This window comes from Capsicum annuum, chromosome 9 (assembly GCF_002878395.1).
Source record: "Capsicum annuum cultivar UCD-10X-F1 chromosome 9, UCD10Xv1.1, whole genome shotgun sequence".
Classification (NCBI taxonomy): Eukaryota; Viridiplantae; Streptophyta; class Magnoliopsida; order Solanales; family Solanaceae; genus Capsicum; species Capsicum annuum.
Genome location: NC_061119.1, coordinates 140,429,981 through 140,452,059, shown reverse-complemented (window position 1 = coordinate 140,452,059; position 22,079 = coordinate 140,429,981). Strand labels below are relative to the sequence as shown.

Here is a 22,079-nt window from a genome sequence, read left to right as displayed (position 1 = left end):
TGATAAAGAAGTTTCATTAAATTTAGGCGGTAATGAACTAGTAGTAGCCTTATTTTTTTATTTCTACAAAAAACCTTACCAAAGATTGGTTTTTTACTACTACTATTTTTTTCGAAATCCTTAAATAAAATTAAATAAAATTAAAATATTAAAACAAGCAATACAAATATTATAAATTAAATAATTAATGCAAGTAAACAAATGTAGATACTAAAAAATAAAAATATAGATATTAACGTAAATAAAAAGAGATTAGAGTTGGAACGAATATACCGAACGTCCGCATAAAAGCAGACGTATACCAAATGTCGGAATTAAAAGATGATAATTGAAGGTTTTAATATCTTCAAAAAATCGTCAACTCCAACTAATATAATAATTATAAATATTTAGTGAGAATGTGCGAATATTAAGAGAGAGTATGAGAATTGAGCATATTTGTGTGACAAAAGAATTGAAATGAAGGATATTTATAGTGAACATTTTAAGGGGTAGTGTTGGGGTAATATGGGAGGGGGGTGTTGCAACGGTAATGGCAACGACTCTTTTAGCCGTTGATGCCAAATTGCCAATTGCCAATTGCCAAACCCAATTAAATTTTTTTTTTCTTTACAGAAATTCTTAAATACAACCAAATTTTAGTTCCAAATTTATCACCAAATTTATAACTAAAATTTGTTGAACAATTACCAACAAACTTAATTTAGAAAAAACTTCACCAGTTTTGACGCGTCGTCGGACCGGAACCGGTCAATCGGTACCGGAACCGGAAATATCGGAATTTTTCTATTGTTTGCACCGGTATCTTATTCCGGACCATTGGGTACTGGTATACTGACACCAATCGGTACCGTTGTGTTACCGGTACCGAAATCGAACCGGAAATGGAACCGGACCGGAACAGAATTTTTCGGTTCCGTTGCCAGCCATAAGGTCGATCAAACATAATGGCCGAACCTACCAATATTCTTTTGAGTTCAAGGGTTGGAAGTTCAACCTCCGTCCACTTTCACTGTTACAAGTGTGAGGCTCATCAACACTTGAAAGGATTGAAGGGAAAGGGAAGAAAAGAGAGGGAACCCGAGAGAGTAAGAGTAGTGAAGCCGAGAGTGGGAAGGGTGTGGGAGCAGAGGGAGTTCCAACTTCAAAGGGTAAAGATGCTACGGTGATGTTGGCTAGGAAGAGAGAGCTCTTCACGGATTATGATGACACCTTACCTATGCTCCTTTTAGCTCATGTTTTTGATGCTAACACTTCTACTTCCTCCATTCCCCCTTCTATTTCTAATGTTTTGTAGGAATTTGAAGATGTCTTTCCTAATGAGTTGCTGCAAGGGTTACCTCCACTTTGAGGTATTGAGCATCAAATAGACTTCGTGCCGGGGTCACAATTGCCCAACAAACCGGCCTATTGCAACAACCCTATGAACACTAAGGAACTTGAGAGGCAAGTTGAGGATCTCCTCAACAAAGGGTATATTAAGGAAAGCATGAGTCATGCGTGGTACCGGTGTTACTAGTGCCGAAGAAGGATGGGACATGGCGAATGTGTCTAGGTTGCCGAGCCATAAACAAGATTACGGTAAAGTATCGTCATTCTTGATACAAGTCAAATGCCTTAGCTTTTGATGACTTCTTTGGAGGCCAACACCTAAAGGCCCAAGACTTGGTCACCCCGAGGGCACAAGAATATGCAAGGAAGGCCCATTTGGAGCAAGACATAAAGCAATCCCATGTGTAGAAGGTTTCTTGGATGCTTGCCTTGATACTAACCTGAGGACCATAAGCTTTAAAGAATGAACCATCCTCGGTTTTGAGAGCATGAAAGAGGCGCCATTCTTCAAGTCCAAACACACAAGGCGCCATTTATGAAGATGGAAGCTCGTAAGAGTATGTTGCATTCATCCAAAGGAGTGTACTTGCTAATATGTGAAGAGGGACCTTGAATATACTCCAAGGTAGCCTTGGATACACTCCAAGGGCGCCTTAACTTAGGGGTATTATGGTCTTTTGATACTCCTCTTTTACACTCCAAAGGAGCGCCCTTCATTAAGGGTATTTTAGTCTTTGTTTGTAATAAGTATAAATAGACAATTAGGCTTCTATTTTCCTTAGTTTTGAAGAATTGATTGAGTGAAACTCAAATTGTATTTTCTTTCCTTAGTGTAGGGCTTGGAAAAGCTATCTTAGTGTAGGTCTTGGAAAAGACATTGAAATTAGGGTTATGTTTGAGTGTGGACTCACTCTTGTTGACATTTTGGCAAGAAAGGTTGGGTGCTTGATGTTTGATACACACCTTGGTACTATTCATTGGTGTAAGTGTATGTCTCATTAGCTAAATTTACGTTTAATGCAATTCGTGTGTTCTCTTCTTCATCTACTCTTCTTCTAGTTGCTGATTTTTGCTTCTTTAGTCTTAAATTTCAGTTATTAGGTTAGTTCTTGTATCAATCCTATCCCTAGGTTAGATGATATACTTGATGAATTAAATGGCTTTTGTGTGTTTTCTAAGGTTGATCTTTGGAGTGGTTATCACCAAATCCGAATGCAACCCGGTGATGAATGAAAGACTGCATTCAAGACTTAGTTTGGTCGATATGAATGGATGGTCATGCCATTCGGTCTTACCAACGCTCCTAGTACCTTTTTGCGGCAAATAAATCATGTGATGAAGCCGTTTATTAGAAAGTTTGTGGTTTTGTACTTCGATGATGTTTTGGTTTATAGTAAGTCCCTTAACAAACATGTATTGCATTTAAAGAGTGTTTGATGTCCTTAGGAAGGAAAAGTTGTATGCTAATATTGAGAAATGCTCTTTTGGTGTTGATAAAGTTGTGTTTTTGGGATTTGTTGTGAGTTCAAAGGGGGTAGAGGTCGATGACACCAAGATAACTGCCATTAAAAATTGGCCAACCCCTCAAACCGTTGGTGAAGTAAGGAGCTTCCACGGGTTGACAAGTTTTATAAGAGGTTTGTCAAAGGGTTTTAACACCATTGCTGCCCCCTTGATCGAGATAATTCGGAAAGACCAACCCTTCAAATGGGGTGATGAGTAAGCTAAGGCTTTCGAGTCCTTGAAGGCTATGCTCATCTCGGCACCATTGTTGCAATTGCCTAATTTTGATGTTTGAAGTAGAGTGTGATGCTAGCAAGGTTGGCATAGGCACAGTTTTGATGCAAGAATTGAAGCCTATTGCTTACTTAAGTGAAAAGCTCAAAGGTGCTATTCTAAACTACTACACATATGATTTAGAGTTGTATGCCTTGATTAGAGCGTTAGGCAGGCAACAGTATCTTTGGCTCAAGGAATTCGTGATTCGAATGGACCATGAGTCCTTGAAGCATCTTCGGGTACAAGACAAACTTAACAAACGACATGCCAAATAGATTGAGTTTCTTGAAACCTTTCCCTATGTAATTCAATACAAAAAGGGTAAGGATAATGTGGTGGCCGATGCTTTGTCTAGAAAACATGTTCTTGTGTCTACCTTGTCGTCCAAGCTAATGGGGTTTGAAAGCCTCAAGTCTTTCCAATGACCCTCACTTCGCTCCTATCTCTAGGAAAAGTGAAGCATTGGGTAGGGAGAAGTGGCTTTTGGCTAGGGGTTAAAATCCCTATGCCAAGTTTGATGGTTACTTGTTTAGGGGAAAACGATTGTCTGTACCCTCTAGCTCATGGAGAGAGTTGTTTGTGAGGGAAGCACAGGATGACGGTCTCATGGGTCATCTTGGAATTGACAAGACCCTAGGGATATTGGAGGAGCAATTCTATTGGCCAAAGATGCGTAAAGATGTTGCAAAAGTATGCGGCCAATGCATGGATTGTAGGAGTCCTAAGTCTCGGCTCCTTCCTCAAGGGTTCCTAAGTCTCGGCTCCTTTCTTAAGGGTTGTACACCCCACTTCCCACTCCTTTACGTCCTTGGTTTGATATTTTTATGGATTTTGTGTTGGGGCTGCCGAGGACTAAAAGAGGTAGGGATAGTATTTTGTTGTTGTTGACTGTTTCTCCAAAATGGCACATTTTATTCCTTGCTCAAAGAGTGATGATGCATCTAGCGTAGCTTCTTTAGCCACTTTTGGAAGTCAATGTGGGGTAGGTTTGGCACAAAGTTGTTGTTTTCCACTTCCTGCCACTCACAAACCGATGGCCAAACGGAAGTAGTGAATAGGACCTTGGGTTCTATGCTACGGTCCTTGGTTAGAGTAAAATGACTACTTAGGAAGATCACCTACCCTTAATTGAATTTGCTTACTAGGGTGGTCCATTCAAGCATGGCCATGACGCCCTTTGAATGTGTCTACGGCTTCAACCCCCTAATCCCTTTAGATCTAACTCCTTTGCCAAGTAGTGTTGTGATTAGCCTAGATGGGAACAAGTGGGCGGAGCTATGAGAAGATTGCATGAGAAGGTAAAGTTGCGGCTAGAGAAGACGAAGCAAGAGGCTGCCAAAAGAGTCAACAAGGGGAGGAGGAAGCTTGTCCTTGAGCCGGGGATTGGGTGTGGGTGCACCTTAGAAAAGATCGATTCCCAATCCAATGGAAGGTCAAGTTGATGCCAAGAGGCGATGGTCCTTTTCAAGTACTTGAAAGAATCAACGATAATGCTTACAAGATAGACTTACCTCCGGAATACCAAGTACATAACACGTTCAACGTGTGTGACCTTTCACGGATTGATGCAATTGAAGATGATGAAGCCGTGAGTTTGATGTCAAACTCCTCTCAAGATGGAGAGGTTGATACGGGTGTCATGGACTCGAGACCATTCACTAGAAGTCAAGCTCGGGACCTACAAAGGCTTCAAGGCACGTTTATGAAAATGGACGTGTTTGAGCATTTTTTGAACCCGCCCAAGGGAGTGTACGCATTGACATGTGAGAAGACTTGCCTTAGGTGTTTTAAAACACACCAAGGCTGCCCAAGTTTGCACTCCAAACCCGCCCCTTTTCATTAAGGGTGGAGGGGTCTTTTCTCATCACTTTGTATTAGACTATATATAGAATTCTCTTAGTTTTGTTTCCTTAGTTAGTTCATTATTGAAGTTGTATCATTTTGAAACCTCATTCCTCTCAAGCACCTGAAACTTGACTTCACAAGTGAAGGTTCCACTTGTGTTGTATTGGCTAGAAACGTGAGTTCTTGAGTGAACCGAGTTCCTTTTGGGTTCAACGTAAGAACTTGGTGTTAGTTTACATGTTTGTAGGGGTTTTTGAGTTTAATGTACTCTTTAGTTCCTATCTTATATGTTCTCTTTATGTCGAGTTGTTTATCCATTGTCTCTCAAGTTTGTTTTGCTTTCTTGTTGCTGTTGGTGTCTAGTATTTTGTGGACTGTTTTGTATACGTTGTGGACTGATTTGAGCCTTCTTAGATACCGTTTGGTATCACTCCGTCACCTTATTGACGGAATTTTCAGTTTTCTCAGTAAGTCCATTCCATCCTTCATTGAATGTATTTTAGAATAATCACTGATCTTGACAGCCCATTGATAGTGATTATTAACATGAACCTACCATATTTTCTGAAATTTATGGAACAATAAATGAGGGTAGATATGTCTTTACATCTCCAAGATTTGCCTTGCCTTTAAAACCTGAAGCCTCCCCTAGCCTTTTGCACCCTAGCACTCTCTACCCACTCAAACCATGTGCCCTTTGAAGCTCTAGGCTCAGTGAGTTTGTAAAATTTACCTCCTAATCGGAAGTATATTCTGTTCTCCATGATCATGAAGAAATGGAAGAGAAGGAAGAATGAGTGAGAAGGTTGCTCTGGCAAAAGAAGTTTGTTGGAGAAGGATCCCTAGGATCAGAAGGGCCATTAGGATGTTATCTTGGGGAATGTGCCTGGGAGCTTAGTCCTGTTAGATATTTTGTTGCCAGATGAAAATTCCTCCTTAAGAGAGTCTAATCCATTTCTTACCTTGCAAGGTAGAGGAAACAAAGACAGGACAAAGTTCATTTTTATAAATGGTGGATAAGATAAGACATAACCAAAACTCTGCCTAAATCTTGAAATGTGACATAAGTAGGAAGAGCATCCAGAACCCCCTCTAACTAGGATGACCCTTCCACCCAATGACAGATAATAAATATTCTTTCCAAGTAACATGCCTCTTTTCACACCTTTCCATGACTCTATTCTAGATATCTGAAGTTTCACTTTTTTCACCTAATGAAAGCCCTAAATAAACAGTAGGTAGGGATCACATAGTACATGAATATGGTCCACTTCTGTGACTGCAAAAATTATACTCTTGGGCCCAGCTTCAAAAAAATAAAAGCAGCTTCAAAAAGTTATACTCTTGGGCCAGTTTACATGTAGCCCTGACACTTGCTTCAAAGATCACCAAAGTGGTTCTCAAGTATTTCACTTGATTCATATCAACATCAACAAAAAAAAAAAGAAAAAGAAAAAAGGCCAATGAAAATCATCTACATATAATAAGTAAGTGATCGCAGTTCCAGTGTTCTCCCTAGTTTTAGCTTTAAATCCCATACCTGGTCCTTTGCTATCTAAAAAATGTGATTCAATCCTTCCATAGCAATAAGAAAAATGAAAGGAGGAGGGGGTCACCTTGTCTCAAAACTCTCTCAAAAGAAATGAAACCTTCTGGAGACCCATTCACCAAGACGCAGAATTTAACAGTCTTTATACAAAAAGAATCCATCTAATCCACTTCTTACCAATGCCCTCATCTCTGAGAACTTTAAGAAGGAAGTTCCAATTAACTGTCACAGCCCACAGGCCTTCTCAATATCAAAGTTTGCAAAGGATGCCTGCTTCTTGTCCTTTAAGTTGGGAATCAACACTCATTAGCTATCAAGGCTGCATCCATAATTATTCTACCACTTATAAAATCCATTTGATGCCGATCCACCAACTTGTTGATCACTCTCTTGAGCCTATCTATGGGTAACTTGGATATGATTTACACACACTCCCAATCAGACTAATGGGTCTGAAGTTTGTGTGTCTCTTGGCGCACCATTCTTAGGAATTGATGCAGCATAAGTTGCATTAAAGCTCTTTTCAAAATATTCACTTCTATGAAAATTCCTAGTAGTGTTCATCGGAAACAACCTCTCTACCTCTTCGGCGGTAGCGGTATGGACTGCATACATCTTACCCTCCCCAGACCGCTGTGGGAAGACACTGGGTTTGTTGTTATTGTTGTTGTATAGATCCTCTTTCACAATCTCCCAGAAGCAGAGGAAGAATCATAGAATAGCCATCTGGACCTGTGACTTTGTTAGCAACACATGAAAACACCTCTTGTTCTTCAAATTCTCTTCGTAACCATTCATTCTCCTCTTCAGTAACTTTAGAGCCCTCTTGAATATTGAGCATAGGTCCCCAAGATTCTGTCTCTGTGTAAAGTTTAAATTCACCATTTCTCCGTTCAATTCTTTCTGGATCAGTGATGGTATCTCCCCGGGCTTCTAACATGTTAATATGGTTAAATCTCCTATGACAATTAGCCATCCTCGGAAAGAATTTAGTGTTCCGATTACCCCTTGCTTCATCCATAATATTCTAGTTTCCTAAGATTTCCTCATTTTTTTGCCACTTCTGACATTCCATTTGTAAGCTTGCTTTCAATAATAATTCCTCCTCTGGTAAAGATCTTAGCTCCTGTAAGGGTTTCCATAGAACAACTTTGGTAACTAATGCCTTCTTAGCCTTCACATACCCACCCCCACCAAATAAAAAAAAAAGAATTATTCCACTTTCAATTATACTTTGAGGAATTTCAGTTAGCAAGCCAAGAAATAATCTGATCTTCCCTGGGTCTCAAAAGAGTTCCACTCTTCCTTGAATCCTGTGACCTCCATCTAAGAGTGGCAACGGACTGGAACCGGTACCGCCGGACCGGTTTGACTGGAACCGGTACCGGTACAGCCATACCGAAGTTCGTCTCCGGAACTGGAATACCGGACATTTTGGCTGGTCCGCACCGGTCTGTTGGTTATCAGTGTGGAACCGGGTCGGACTGGACCAGCACCGAAGCTATACCGGAAGAGACGATCGGTGCTTTACTGCTCCTTTATTTTTTAATTAAACGTGAACTAATAACTTAATCCAACTATACTTCTGTGATCTGTCACGTTTTTTTTCTTTTTAATTTAAATTATATATATATTAACTTATATAATTTATATAACTTATATTTTATTAGTATGAATAAAATATATTAATATAACATTTTTTTATTAACTTTTTTTAATAAGTTTAAGTTTAATATATCTTAAAAAGTTTAAAACTTTAACTTAAAATATATCTATAAGTTTAAGTTAATAAATATAACATACTTTAATATATCTTAAACTTAAAAAATATATCCTTAAGTTTAAGTTAATATAACATTTTTAATAAGTTTAAGAAGTTAAATTATATTTATATAATTTTAAGTTATAAAGTTTAAAATTTTCCAAACTTTATAAAGTTAAAAGTATTGAACTTTTTCTCCCCATAACTTCAAAGTTATAGATATAAACTTTGTAATTTCAGCTAAGATAAAAAAGACAAATTTTAAAATAAAATTAAGGTGAATAGCCGTTATATTTATTCAAATTTCGTACGTTGTACATTTATTTCAAATATTAAAAGAAAATCTAATCTACGCAGCCACCTTCTGGAAGGGTTCTATTTGAATTAGATCTCTATTGTAGAATCTTATTAATATCTAAAATGTCCATAATATTTCTAATGTAACTTTTCTATTCCTTCGGTGGATAAAGTTTTCGAAATTGGTCTTTTTTCATGTTCCTCCATTGCTTTCATTCCATCATCACTATTTTCCTAAAAAATTTCATCTATTTTGTCTTCAATTTGGGGCGGTAATTTTGGGAGCCCAAAATTTCTTTGTTAGGCATTGATCCAATCTCTAAATAGTTCCGAAATCTCCAAACTATCCTTTGCTAACGAATATCAATGATCTCCAATTATAAATCTTCCTGCGCTAAAAGCTTGCTCCGAAGCAACTGTAGAAGCTTGAGTTGATAGCACATCTCGAACCATCCTTGAAAGTTTTAAAAATTGTCTGATACGGGTTTTCCACCATGATAAAAAAAGTTGTTTTCCAGTTTCATCTCTAATATTTTCCCGATTCTGAGAAAGATACGAATCAAAATCATTACTCCTACAACATTGAAGATCAAGTTCTTCACCCATCTCGTCATCTAAATCATAATATATACGTCTAAAAGTAGGAGGTTCGATCGGCGCAATATTTTGTTCCATAACTTGATACAAGTTATATAAACTCCTAGCTTTAGGTACTATGCTAGCACAATAAGTGTCAACTGATGGCTTTTCACGAGGTCCAATTTCTAAATTGTTGTATAATTTTTTAACCAACATCATTACACTATATACTTTGTAAAATATGTTCGATAAAGTAGTTGTCAAATAAATTTGTGGAATAGGAAAATAATATTTTTCAAATTTATCAACCATAGCTTCAATTGCCTCTTTGTAAGGGCATTTTTTTATATTCAGCAAGTACTTTAACCGTAATAGTTACTAAAACAGAAGAAATAGTTGGAGTATATTGAGCAGATACCGTGTTCTTAGCTTGATAAAAAGTTTTCAAAAATTTACAAATTTCTTCCCCTTCAATTCAATAATCTTCATCTAGCATTAAATTAACATTCGAATTATAAGTATTATAAACTAATTGTATAGGTTTACGATATATAAAAGCAACTTCAAGCATTTGAAACAAAGAATTCCATCTAGTAGGAACTTCTTTTGGAACTTTTCTATTTGGAATGTCACATTGTCTACATTTATACTCCCTCCGTTTCAAATTATGTGTCATCATTTTCTTTTTAGTCCGTCCCAAAATACGTGTCGCCTTTTCTTATTAGGCAACTTTTTAAAGACACAATTACTCTTTTACCCTTATTGGTCCCACTTAATTAAAAAAAAAGATATTGACACATTTTTTGATAAAGGATAATTTGGTAAACTTTACCAAGTTTTCCCTTTTTTCTTAAACTCCGTGCCCGATCAAATGGCGACATATAAAATGGGACGGAGGGAGTATTTAAAATCATCCATTGCACTCTTTTTATTTTTAGAAATATAACTACAAACAATTCGAACTTTACAACAACCATTTCCAAACAACACAATACCATCATGTACTATCAAATTTAACATATGTGCAGTACATCTAACATGAAAATGATCTTCATCCATAGGACATAGTCTAGTTTTTAACTCTTCAACAACTTTCAAATTATTAGAAGCATTATCTAATGTGTATGCCATAGGTTTATCAACAAATCTAAAATATTTCATGCTATCCGTTTTTGTATTAGCTAGAAAGATACCGGTTTTAGTCTTGTTAACATATTTATAAGTAATAATTCATTTGGCATGTTTCAATCGTGATCAATCCAATGAGTTGTGAGAATGAAATAATCATCACCGACAACACTACGACCCATATCAAAAGTAATAGATATTCTACCATCAAATTTATCAAATAAGCAACAAAGAAAATGGCAATGTTCAGCTTGAAATTTAAAAATATCATTTTTAATTGTATTTCGTGAAAAACCTTTAAAAGATTGATTATATACTCGTTGAATATAATGAATAAAACCGGGATGCGAAGGAAAACTAAAAGACAAACCCATAACAGCAACTATTTTCGCTGGTTCTTCTCTATCTAAATCTTCACTATATGTCGATGATGAATTTAGGCCAGCCGGGTTAAACATGTCTAAACGCGTTTGAACCATATTACCTCTTACAGATTCTTGCGTAAAAGGTGTACCATCTTTTTTTGCCTTAGCCTTATTTTTTTGTCGAATAAATTCTTTATTACATTTCAGCAAATGCATAGTTAGCAACCCTGTCCTGTCATTCTTTCACCTGGTCGAATGTTTAAAAACTCTCAGGCATTTATTGCAAGTAGCGGTACTTTTTATCTTATCATGCTCCATAAATTTCCAAACTAAAGACCTTTTAGTACGTTCAGTACCTTTAGCCCTAGTAAATTCCGATAAAGGGGATGTTCTTCATGGTGTTCCGGTAATTCCATAACCGAACTAGTAGGGGTAGGGATATTACCTAATTCTTGTTCTTCTATATCATCTTCCTCCGATAAGTCTTCCTCAAAATTATTTTAACGCCTGCTTAGGGTCTCATGATCTAATTCCATACCGATACCAACATTGAAACCATTAGGCTGTGGTAAAGAAGTTTCACTAAATCTAGGCGGTAATGAACTAGTAGTAGCCTTACTTTTTTTATTTCTATGAAAAACCTTACCAAAGATTGGTTTTAAATAAAATTAAAATATTTAAACAAGCAATATAAATATTATAAATTAAAAAATTAATGTAAGTTACAAATGTAGATACTAAAAAATAACAATATAGATATTAAAATTAAAGTAAATAAAAAGAGATTAAAGTTGGAATGAATATATCGAACGTCTGCGTAAAAGCAGACATGTATACCAAGTGTCGAAATCAAAAGATGATAATTGAAGCTTGTAATATCTTCAAAAAAATCTTCAACTCCAACTAATACAATAACTATAAATTTTTAGAGAGAGTATGGGAATATTAAGAAAGATTATGAGAAATTGAGAATATTTGTGAGGAAAAAGAATAGATATAAAAGGGTAGTTATAGTGGAAATTTGGGGGGGGGGGGGGGGGGGGGGGGGGGAGCATAGCCGTTGTTGGCTAAAACAATTGATAAATAATAAATTGAAAGAGCCGTTGGAGTAACGTTCTTTTGACAAATTGGCAGCCAACGGTTAAAAACAATTAAAATAAATAAATAAATTTCCAACGATCAAACACACTGTCCGGTCGTTGCCGGACCAGAACTGAAATAACCGGAAAAATCATTCTAGATGCACCAGTACCGTATTCTGGACCATTGGCTATCGGTATACCGGTTGAAACCGGTACCGTTGTGTTACTGGTACCGGAACATTGCCGGAAACGGAGTACCTGGAATAGAACGGAAAATTCCGGTTCCGTTGCCACCCTTACCTCCATCCACCAATTTTCAAATTTGAAGGTAGGTTTCCAGAAATCCCACTCCTCACATTCTAGAGATGTAGGGCAGTGATCTGAGATGATCCTGGCTAGCACAGACTCACAGACTATTTAATCTTGCTGAACTTTTCATCCATTCCACCAAGTATAATAATCTATCAATTCTTTAGGAGCATTCTTTATGATACCCATAAGCCAAGTGTATTTTACACCAAGGAAAGGAGGATTAATGAGTTCAAGATCCTCAATGATATTAAAGAATTCCTTCATAGCTCTCCACTTAGCTCTGATGTAATCTTTTATTTCTAATAGGTGTTCAGACTTAAATTTACATTAAGTGGCCTTTTCTTTATCTTACCCCAACCCAACTCGCCTGTGACCAACTGGATTTTTTTTTAAAAAGGTGGTTATATTCTTTACCTTGATATGTCTCCTTTTCAGGTTTTCTCAATTTTTTGTTTCACCTTTGGTTAAAGCTGAAGCCATGGAGCGGGAGGTTCTAGCTGTGGAGTCGGGTATGCAGTACTATAATTTTCTTGATCTCACTAACCCAAGTGTCTTACCAATTTAAATTCTGTTATCTGATGGTTGTGTTACAGAATTTAATCAGGTCTTACAAAATGATTCTTGCCGCCTGCAGCAACTACAATGTTATACGTCTAATCCCGGCCATCCCTTTAACCGATTCTTTTGGGGTAATCTTACGACATCAAAATCATCTCTGTTTTGTCTTTTCCTTTGGATGATATATTTTAATCTATGAACTGCCCTTTCATGATCTTCTCGTGATATTGTGAAGGGAACAAGAAGAGCCTTGCCGATGCGGTGGAGAAAGGAGTCAATTTGAGGGAACAGATTCTAAGACTATACCATGACAATTATCGTGGTGGATCCATGAAATTGGCTATTATAGGCGGAGGTAAGTTTTTTGCGATTTAGAAATAAGGAAAGAAATGCAAGGTAAGGCTGCGTACGATACACCCTTATGGTGGGGTCCTTCCCCGGACACCGCGCATAGCGGTAGCTTTAGTGCACCTGGCTGCCCTTTTTTTAGAAATAAGGAAAGAAATTTCAATAAATAACGTTTAGAAGTTATACTTTAGGTTAAATCCACTTCAAGGAAATTTTTGTTGGTAGATGTCAAGAGTATTAGTTTGTGTAGAAACTGGTCTGAGGACATACTGGCCACATTGATGTGGATATCTCCACTCTAAATGCTCTTTTATTATATTTGAAAATTTTCTGGTAATATATCTGACTTTAGTTTGGTCCTCAGATGTTTATGGAAGTAGCCACATAAGTTTTCATTGCGAAGTGTTCCGTACTAATTTTATAATTTTTGAATACTGCAGAGTCCCTAGATATCCTTGAAAGTTGGGTTCTTGAATTATTTAGCAGTGTCAAAAAAGGCCCTTTGGTGAATCCAGACGGAGGAAGTGAACTTCCAATTTGGAAGGTTGGTAAACTTTATTGGTTAGAGGCAGTTAAAGATGTTCATGTCCTTGATTTATCATGGACACTGCCTTCTCTTCGAAAAGGGTACTTGAAGAAAGCTGAAGATTACCTGGCTCATCTGCTGGGGCATGGTAATCAGTCTTACCTTTAGTTTCCTGTCAAACATATGTTACAATGTACCGGACGTGTTATTGGTGGTTCTTTTGGCTTCATATAAAAAATATATTGCAATGCACCTTGTTGTGCATTATAATTGCCTATTGGCTTGCTTATTCTTCACTTTATTTTATTATTTACAGGCTGCAATTTCTGTTAGTTTTTGCTTATAGTTGGTTAGACACACTGTCATGTGTTCAAGGGTAGTCAATGATCATCGTAATTTGGTAATGATGCATTAGTAAGACGTCATGCCGGGCTAAGAGAACACTATCATATAAATCTGAACACTATCATATAAATCTAACACCGCTTAAGCTGAAATAGATTTGGAAAATACAGTTTTGCCATCTCCAACTCTCTATTTTCTGTTTGATGTGTTTATCTGTCATATTCATCATTTGAGTTGTTTTTGTCGTGACCTTACTTTATAAAAGTCTCTTAAGAAATTTATACTGTATCATTATCACACTTAGCTTCACTGGTAACTATTCAGTTGTGATGGTTTTGTGGCTGGAAATTTTAAATTTGTAAAAGTGTGCTTTTACTTATTGAAAGTGGTAATATAATACTGTGATCTGAGAATGTAGAAAATTAAAATGTTTCAGAAGGAAAAGGGTCCTTGCTTTTCTTCCTGAAGGCTAGAGGCTGGGTAACATCAATATCTGCTGGTGTTGGTGATGAAGGAATGCATCGCTCCTCATTCGCATACATCTTTGGCATGTCAATACATCTAACTGATTTTGGCGTGGAAAAGGTTGTCTACTTTGCTTCTCTTATTTTTCTGATCAATACTTTATATTGAACAGTGGAGTCTTTGACATCTCATAATCATTATCTTTTTCTGATGAAGTACATACTATTTTAACACTAAATAATCATTGATGCTTGTAAAGGTTTTAGTATAATTTGTGTGGAAAGACATCTTTTTGATGTATGAATGTTAATTGATAGCCAGGAGAAGTATACAACAGCAGCATACCAGTGTATTCCCACAAAGTGGGTCTGGGAGGCTAAAGTGTATGTAGTCCATGAGGCTGTTTTCGATAGACCCCTGGCTCATGACAAATAACAGTATAACAAGCAAAAAACATAAAAACAAACAACAAAATGGGGTGACACACCACTAGATTATAAAAGAAACAGGATACCTATAGTGTAATACTTTGGACTATCTATCCTAAATCACAAGCATCCCCAAAACACCATGAATAAGAAACTACAAGATACATGCATGGCACTATGACTACAAGTATACCGGCAAACAAAGCACTCTTCCCTACTAGTAAGGATGCACTCCTACCCACTAACACTTTATTACCCTAATCTGCATCCTCCACACCTTCGTATCAAGGGTCATATTCTTTGTAAGCTATAACTGCTCCATGCCATGCCTAATCACTTCCCTCCAATATTTCTTCGGCCTCCTCTACCCAAACCGTCCATAGCGAGCCACTCATACCTCCGTATTGGGGCATCCGTGCACCGCCTCACCACATGTCCAAACCATCTCAACCTCACTTCCCGCATCTTGTCTTCCACCGAAGCCACTCTCACCTTCTCTCGAATAATCTTATTTCTAACCTTATCCCTCCTAGTAAGTCTGCACATCCATCTCAACATCCTCATCTCCGCCACCTTCAACTTTTGGATGTGAGAGTTCTTTACTGGCCAGTACTCCGCTCCATACAACATAGCCGGTTGGACTGCCACTATGTAAAACTTACCTTTAAGCTTAGGAGACACATTCTTATAACACAAGATCATTTCAACCACCCTGCATCGATACAGTGCATGGCAACCTCGTCAATTTCTCCATTCCTTGAGTCATAGATCTAAGATACTTGAAACTATCTTTCGAATGACATGAAAATCCAGCTTCACTAGCACTTCAGCCTCATGCGTCAAATCATACACTCCCAAGTACTTCGTTTTAGTCTTGCTCAACCTAAACTCTTTAGACTTTAGGGTCTGTCACCAAACCTCCAACTTATTATTAACTTCTCCTGGGATCTAGTCAATAAGCACTACATCATCAGCAGATAACATACACTAAGGAAGCTCCCCTTTGCCGTGTCAATACATCTATCACCAATGCCAATAAAAACGGACTTAAAGTTGATCCTTGGTGCGACCCAGTCAAAACAGAAAAGTGCCCACACTTCCCACGACTCCACACTTCCCACGACTGTACAAATGAATCAAAATACTGATAAATAAGTAATGTTATGATTTTATGATAAAAGGTCCATCTTTATTGATCAAATAAGCACATTGAGCAATACAAATTGTAAAATTACTGTCTCGAGATTGCCCCTAGAGCAAAATCCGAAACAGTCATCCTCAAGGTTGATTTCTATATATATAATATAGAAGTACAGAAGTACTTTACCTTTATCAAAAAATTATAGAAGCACAGAAGTTATTCAATTGCTTTTACCATTTATATTAAAAGAAAAGACAAAAATTACAGATAACACTATTTCCTTCTACTTTACATAAATTCATTTTACAGATCATTAAATCAATTTGAAATTTTACAGTGGTAGTTTACTTTTTTTTTAAAAATCTGTATGATTTCATGTATCTTTATTTAGATAAACATATGTTGCATAGATAATTTTTCTTTCTTTGCACCTTTAGTGTATATTTGGTTTATGTCCTTAATTAGAGAGTCCAATAATAGTTTTTCAAAAGTTTTCTCCATTGTTAAGTAAAAAGATATATCAATTTGTCGTCTTCAATGTTTTTAGTTCAGCTTGCCAAGGACATGACGTTAGATAAGAGGGTGTAAATGTCACAGATTAGGCTAGAAGGGTAGTTAGTAGCGGTGCATCGTCTTGCTGTTTGTTCATTTTAGTAGTCGTAGTATTGCTCCTGTAGTTTATTGTCCTTCAATTAATGTTCCTATCGGATGATTTTTTGTACCTTGGCTATCGTGTTGTTTTATTACTATCTGCTGTTTTGATTATTATATGTTATTTGTTGTACTTTTGTTACTTCCTTTTATGGACTGCTTTGGACTGTTTTTCCTTGAGCCGATGGTCTATTAGAACCAACCTCTCTTCCTCTTGAGGTAGGGGGTAAGGTTTGCTTACGCTCTACCCTTCCGGGATACTACTTTATGGACTACATTGGCTATGTTGCTGTTCCTTGTTCTTCCCTCCCTTTAGGTTTCTTCTTTCCCTTTGTCCCTCTTCCTTATCATTTCTTCCCCTTTTTCCTCCCCTTACCTATTGTTTCACCCACTAACCACTACTTCACTTTAGAGCTTTTGAAAATGTTACTTCCTTCCAGTAACCAAATCAATTCTTCCTCCTTTCCTCATAATTTTCTGCAAAAAGAATAAAATAAATTATCTCGTTACTTCAAATAGCTCCTCCTACCATTTTATTAGTAATATTCAACAAAACTAATTGTGGCAATTTTGGTTGCTACCATTATTTAATTGTTTTTTTTTTTTTTTGTATAACTATTTGCTACATAAAAACTGCAGTCGTCCATATAGGAAGATTTACTAAGCTATAACCTATGATCCTCATGGAAAGAAGACAAATTATATTTAAAAGAAATATGAGTGGGAAAATGCAATAAAACGTAAAGTTAAAATATACAAAAGTTCATCGCATCACATAACTATACTCTTCGATAAGCTTTATGCTTGTAAATCCGTTAGTGGAACTCTATCTACTACTTTTGAAATTTTTAGTCCCTTTTTTGGTGGTTTTTAATGTGTATAAGAAGCACAACCATGCTGATATTTTTGTTGAAATTAACTTATGTTTCAAGAACATCATGTAAAATGGTCAAACACAAACACTAGTTACTTCCAATTTGTTCTAGCTTTGGTGGACAGAGTTATTTGGAATCTGTTGTTGATGGGAGGTGGCAGGTACCCGTAGATTTAGTTGAGTTGCACGCAAGCTAGCCCGGGCACCACTATTATTTAAAAAAAAAAGCTTAAGCACAGACTTTAATCTTGTTCCTACAAGAATATACAAGTATATTTTTTTGAAATTGGTAACTGTTTCTATTTCTAAAAATCAATAGTTGTACCGAAAACCTTTCTATATATTATAAAAGTGGGTTTCGATAGGTCTGTATTCAGATATTTTAAAATTTTTTGAGGGTATTTAGGTAATTAAAGAAAGCTTATAAGAATTAAATTGGTTTAAGAATTGTCTCCTGTGCTCTATTGTTTGTACTATTTTATGGAAAGCATTAAAAAACACACCCTATTTCACTTAATTACAAACCATATCCTTGCAAAATAACCACTTCTTTCACTTAAATTACAGACTATGCCCCTAAGGACATGCATTTTGGACCCTAGGATTTCATATGTTTCTCATTTGTAGGTTTAAATTATATTATTTGATATGTTTAAGTAATTAAATTTATTTTCCATGTGATTTAAAATAAATTTTGAGTAATAGAAATTTAATAAGGTTTAAATTATAGCATTTGTTGTCCTTTTTAAGGTTTTTGGTTTCTATTCTTTTGTGGTGTATGCGATTTGGTTTAGCTGCATAAACTAATCTTGAAATCTCACAATGAAAAATTGTTTTTGAGCTGTTATAGCATCTGACTCTTTCCTTATCTAGATTGTTTTATTTTTAGTTGGGGGTCTATCGGGAACGACCTCTCTATCTCACATCTGAGGTAGTAGTATGAACCCTCCCCAGACCCCATTTGGTGGGAATATACCGGGTATGTTGTTGTTGTTGTTGTTGTAATAGAAATTTAATAATATTTAATAAAAATAAGTAAAATAGATATTTCTGAGATGTTTGTTTCAGCGGATTCAATCGTAATTTTACTATATTACCCATAATTAATTATTACAAGTTATTTAAGTATTATTAAATTATTAATATTTAATGAAAAGGGTAAAATAGACATTGAATGATAAATTAATTATTGATATTTTTAATTATGTCTTATATGAGGCTCACTTAAATTTCTTTTAGAAAAATAGTAATTTTTCTATATTACTTCTAATTAGTTAATACAAGTTATCTAAAACGTCTGTTTCGTTGCTTGAATTGTAATTTTACTATATCACTCCTAATTAATTATTATAAATTATTTATATATTAAAAAGATATTTAATTAAAAATTAAATTAGACATTTATGACATGTCTGTTTCAGCTGCTTCAACAGTGATTTTACTATATCACCCCTAATTAATTATTATAAGTTATGTGTATTGAAAAATAAATAATATTCAATTCGTGATGTTACTATTTTACCCTAATTAATTATTATAACTCGTTTATGTATTAAAAAATAAATAATATTTAATTAAAAAAATAAAATAAACATTTATGACATATCATCTTCAACTGCTTCAAGCGTAATTTTACTATATCACCCCTAATTAAGTATTATAAGTTATTTATGTATTTAAAAATTAATAATATTTTTTTTAAAAAAAACATTCATGACATATCTGCTTCAGTTATTTCAATCGTCATTTTACTAAATATCACCTCTAATTAATTATTATAAGTCATCTATGTGTTAAATTAATAATATTAATAAAAAAGGTAAAGTAGACATAAAATGATAAATTAACTCTTGCTGTTTTAAATTAACTTGACGTCTTATATGAGACCCACTTAAATTTTTGTTACAAATATTTTTTATAATTATTTTGTTATATATCTCTTCTAATTAGTTGTTGTAAGTCATTCAAGATATGCATGCTTCGATGTTTCAATCGTGATTTTACTATATCACCTTTAATTAATTATTATGTTCATCTAAAGATTATAGCACTTGAATTATCATTTATTACTTCACTTATAAAGGATATAAACAGGTAACAGATCGACATGTTTGCTTGTGTTGGTTGCTTGGATATTTCCTTTTATATTTTTTCTTTTTAATCAGTTATATATTTGAGAATGATGTAAAAGTATCATAAATCATAATAATTAACAACTTAAAATAATTTTAAAAATCATTAAAAATTGCAGTTGACTCGCTAAATTTTATTACTGTCACATAAATTGGGATTGAAGAAAAGTACTATAAATTACAATAATTAATAGTTTAAAATATTTGTAAAATATGTAAAAAATTTAGTTAACAATTCTAAATTGTGTCAATACTACATAAATTGAGACAGATGGTGTAACATATATTATTTGAAAATTATGTAAAAAAAATTATAAATCACAATAATTAATCTAAAAATGCTCTTCATGTAGGGCCCGTGCTAACATGGGCCATTACCCCATAGTATTTATGTAAGGAACTCTAAAGATGATGTCCCACCCCCATAATGTGTCTTAAGACATCAATGACAGAGACAATATCGTTAGAGTATGTCTGATACAAGTATATATATCACATTTTTCATGTGTAATATAGCTATGAAATGCTTTTGAACTGAACTTGTGTAGGGATAAAAGATAAGGATCCTTGAAAAGGGTAAAAGAGAAGTTCGATGATCATGGAAAAAAATAGTACAGTACTTGAGAAAGAACAGTCTACATTGTTGATCATACAATTAGTTTGGCTACCCATGTTACCACTATTACATATTGTGATAATTGGCAATCATAATTTTATTATTTCGCTTTGTAAATATTCTTACTCTTATTTCATATTTATACTAGTGTACCTGTCAGTGCTTTGTGGGTCATAAGAAAATAAATCAAAATATGTACAAATGATGTTAATATTATAATATAGTAATATATTATCATTTAGGATCTACTAATACTCGTAAAAAGAAATTTTGGTCAAGACAAACTCCACAAAAAAAATTAATAGCATGTGAGTTAAAATGTATTTAATTTATATTACTGGGAAATCCACAACTAGTTATTCTTTTATTTTCAATTTGAATGGTAAATATTAGTTTTCAACTCTCCATTTTTTCTATCCTCTAAACCTTAAAGAAAATCTTGATTGCATAGAAAAGGCTTTTATTATTAGATTAAAAATAAAATAAATTAAAAACAAATCAATAAAGATATTGATGTGGTTCATTGATTTTTTCAGTATTTTCCCCTCATTGTCATTCTTTTCCCTTCCTCTTTTTTCTTCTATTTTCTTCATAAAAATGAATAACATATTGAATTTAAAAAAATAAATAGATACATGGCCATAAATATGGATTATTGATCCTTCCATCAACATCTGAAAAGGGTAACAACAATAGTAACACTTAAAATCCTGCTTAACTAAGGTATCACCAAAGTAAAAAGTGTGTCTCCTACTTTCGGAAGTGCATAAACAACACACTATTTGTGGCGTACAATAGAGCCTTGTGGTTGGCCCTTCCGCGGATCTGCGCATAGCGGGAGCTTTAGTGCAGTGAATTGCCTTTTTGTCACACTTCAATTTCTCGAGTTATGATGGCATCTACTTTAACCCACCAGTAGGTAAGTAAAGCCATATCTCGAAACGGCGAGTAATGAGTTAACCGATTGAAAATAGGATATACATATAATCGAGATGCTAAGCAAAGAAAGCAACTATATACATATATAAACATGCTATGCAATACAAGGAAGAAGACAAAATATACAAAAATAGTTCCCCTCAAAACCTGGTAAAGTTGGTACAAGAGCTAGTAAAGCGAAATAGATTACTAGACAGTGCCATATATAATGTAGTAATCAGAATGTACAAAATGTCTATCCAAAAGTAGCAGAAGGAGGAGGATTAGCTTCGGACTTTCAAAGCTCACCCCTACTCTGGAACAATAGCACAACCCGAGGACAACGCCTGCGGCGGTAACTCGTACTTGGATTTGCATTAGGGAAAAGATGTAGAAGTGTAGTATGAGTACTATAACAACACGTACTCGGTAGTTATCATAAGCCGAATGAGCTAAATCACAATAGAAGTATAAATAAAGTGCAAAAATGTAACGAAAGTCAGAAATAAAAGAGCAAAAATGAAAATAGTGGAACATGCCAAGCGGATGCGATATGTTGGTAAAATATATGTTCAAATACGGAAATAAAGTCTAACTATAACCTAACTGGGCCTCCATAAGCCCAGAAGGCACAAAAAGGAAGGAAAATAACCCAACAGTCTCCATAAACACGGTGGGTACAAGGGAGTAACAGTAATGTAAAGATGAAACAATGACAGTAATAACCATAAAACGGGACAATGTGTGTGAAGAAGGTACATGATACTCCTTTCCGGTCCTTCTAAATCTTATCGGTCCTTACCAGATTTCCAATTCCAAATCAATGATAGTAAATGCCCGAATCAGCTAGAGAATAATACCATGATAGTAAAGTGCCAGACTCGATTCGGAACTGATAACTAATAATAAGCTGCTAGATGCCGGACTCGAACTGAAACCGATAAATAATACTCCCTTCTTTTCAAAAAGAATGACCTACTTTCCTTTTTAGTCCGTTTAAAAAAGAATGACCCCTTTCCTTTTTTGGTAATACTTTAATTTTAACTT

The 22,079-nt window shown here is 35.2% G+C and overlaps 1 protein-coding gene across 1 annotated transcript in view; it reads left to right on the top strand.

Moving 5' to 3' along the window:
* Positions 1 to 22,079, top strand: part of LOC107842726 (nardilysin-like) — an 81,626-nt gene that overhangs the window by 13,713 nt on the left and 45,834 nt on the right. The window contains exons 3-7 of the mRNA XM_047397008.1: positions 12,466 to 12,539; positions 12,624 to 12,719; positions 12,824 to 12,943; positions 13,377 to 13,610; positions 14,244 to 14,392. Of these exons, the coding sequence (XP_047252964.1) occupies positions 12,466 to 12,539; positions 12,624 to 12,719; positions 12,824 to 12,943; positions 13,377 to 13,610; positions 14,244 to 14,392 (673 nt within the window). The remainder of the gene's footprint in view (positions 1 to 12,465; positions 12,540 to 12,623; positions 12,720 to 12,823; positions 12,944 to 13,376; positions 13,611 to 14,243; positions 14,393 to 22,079) is intronic.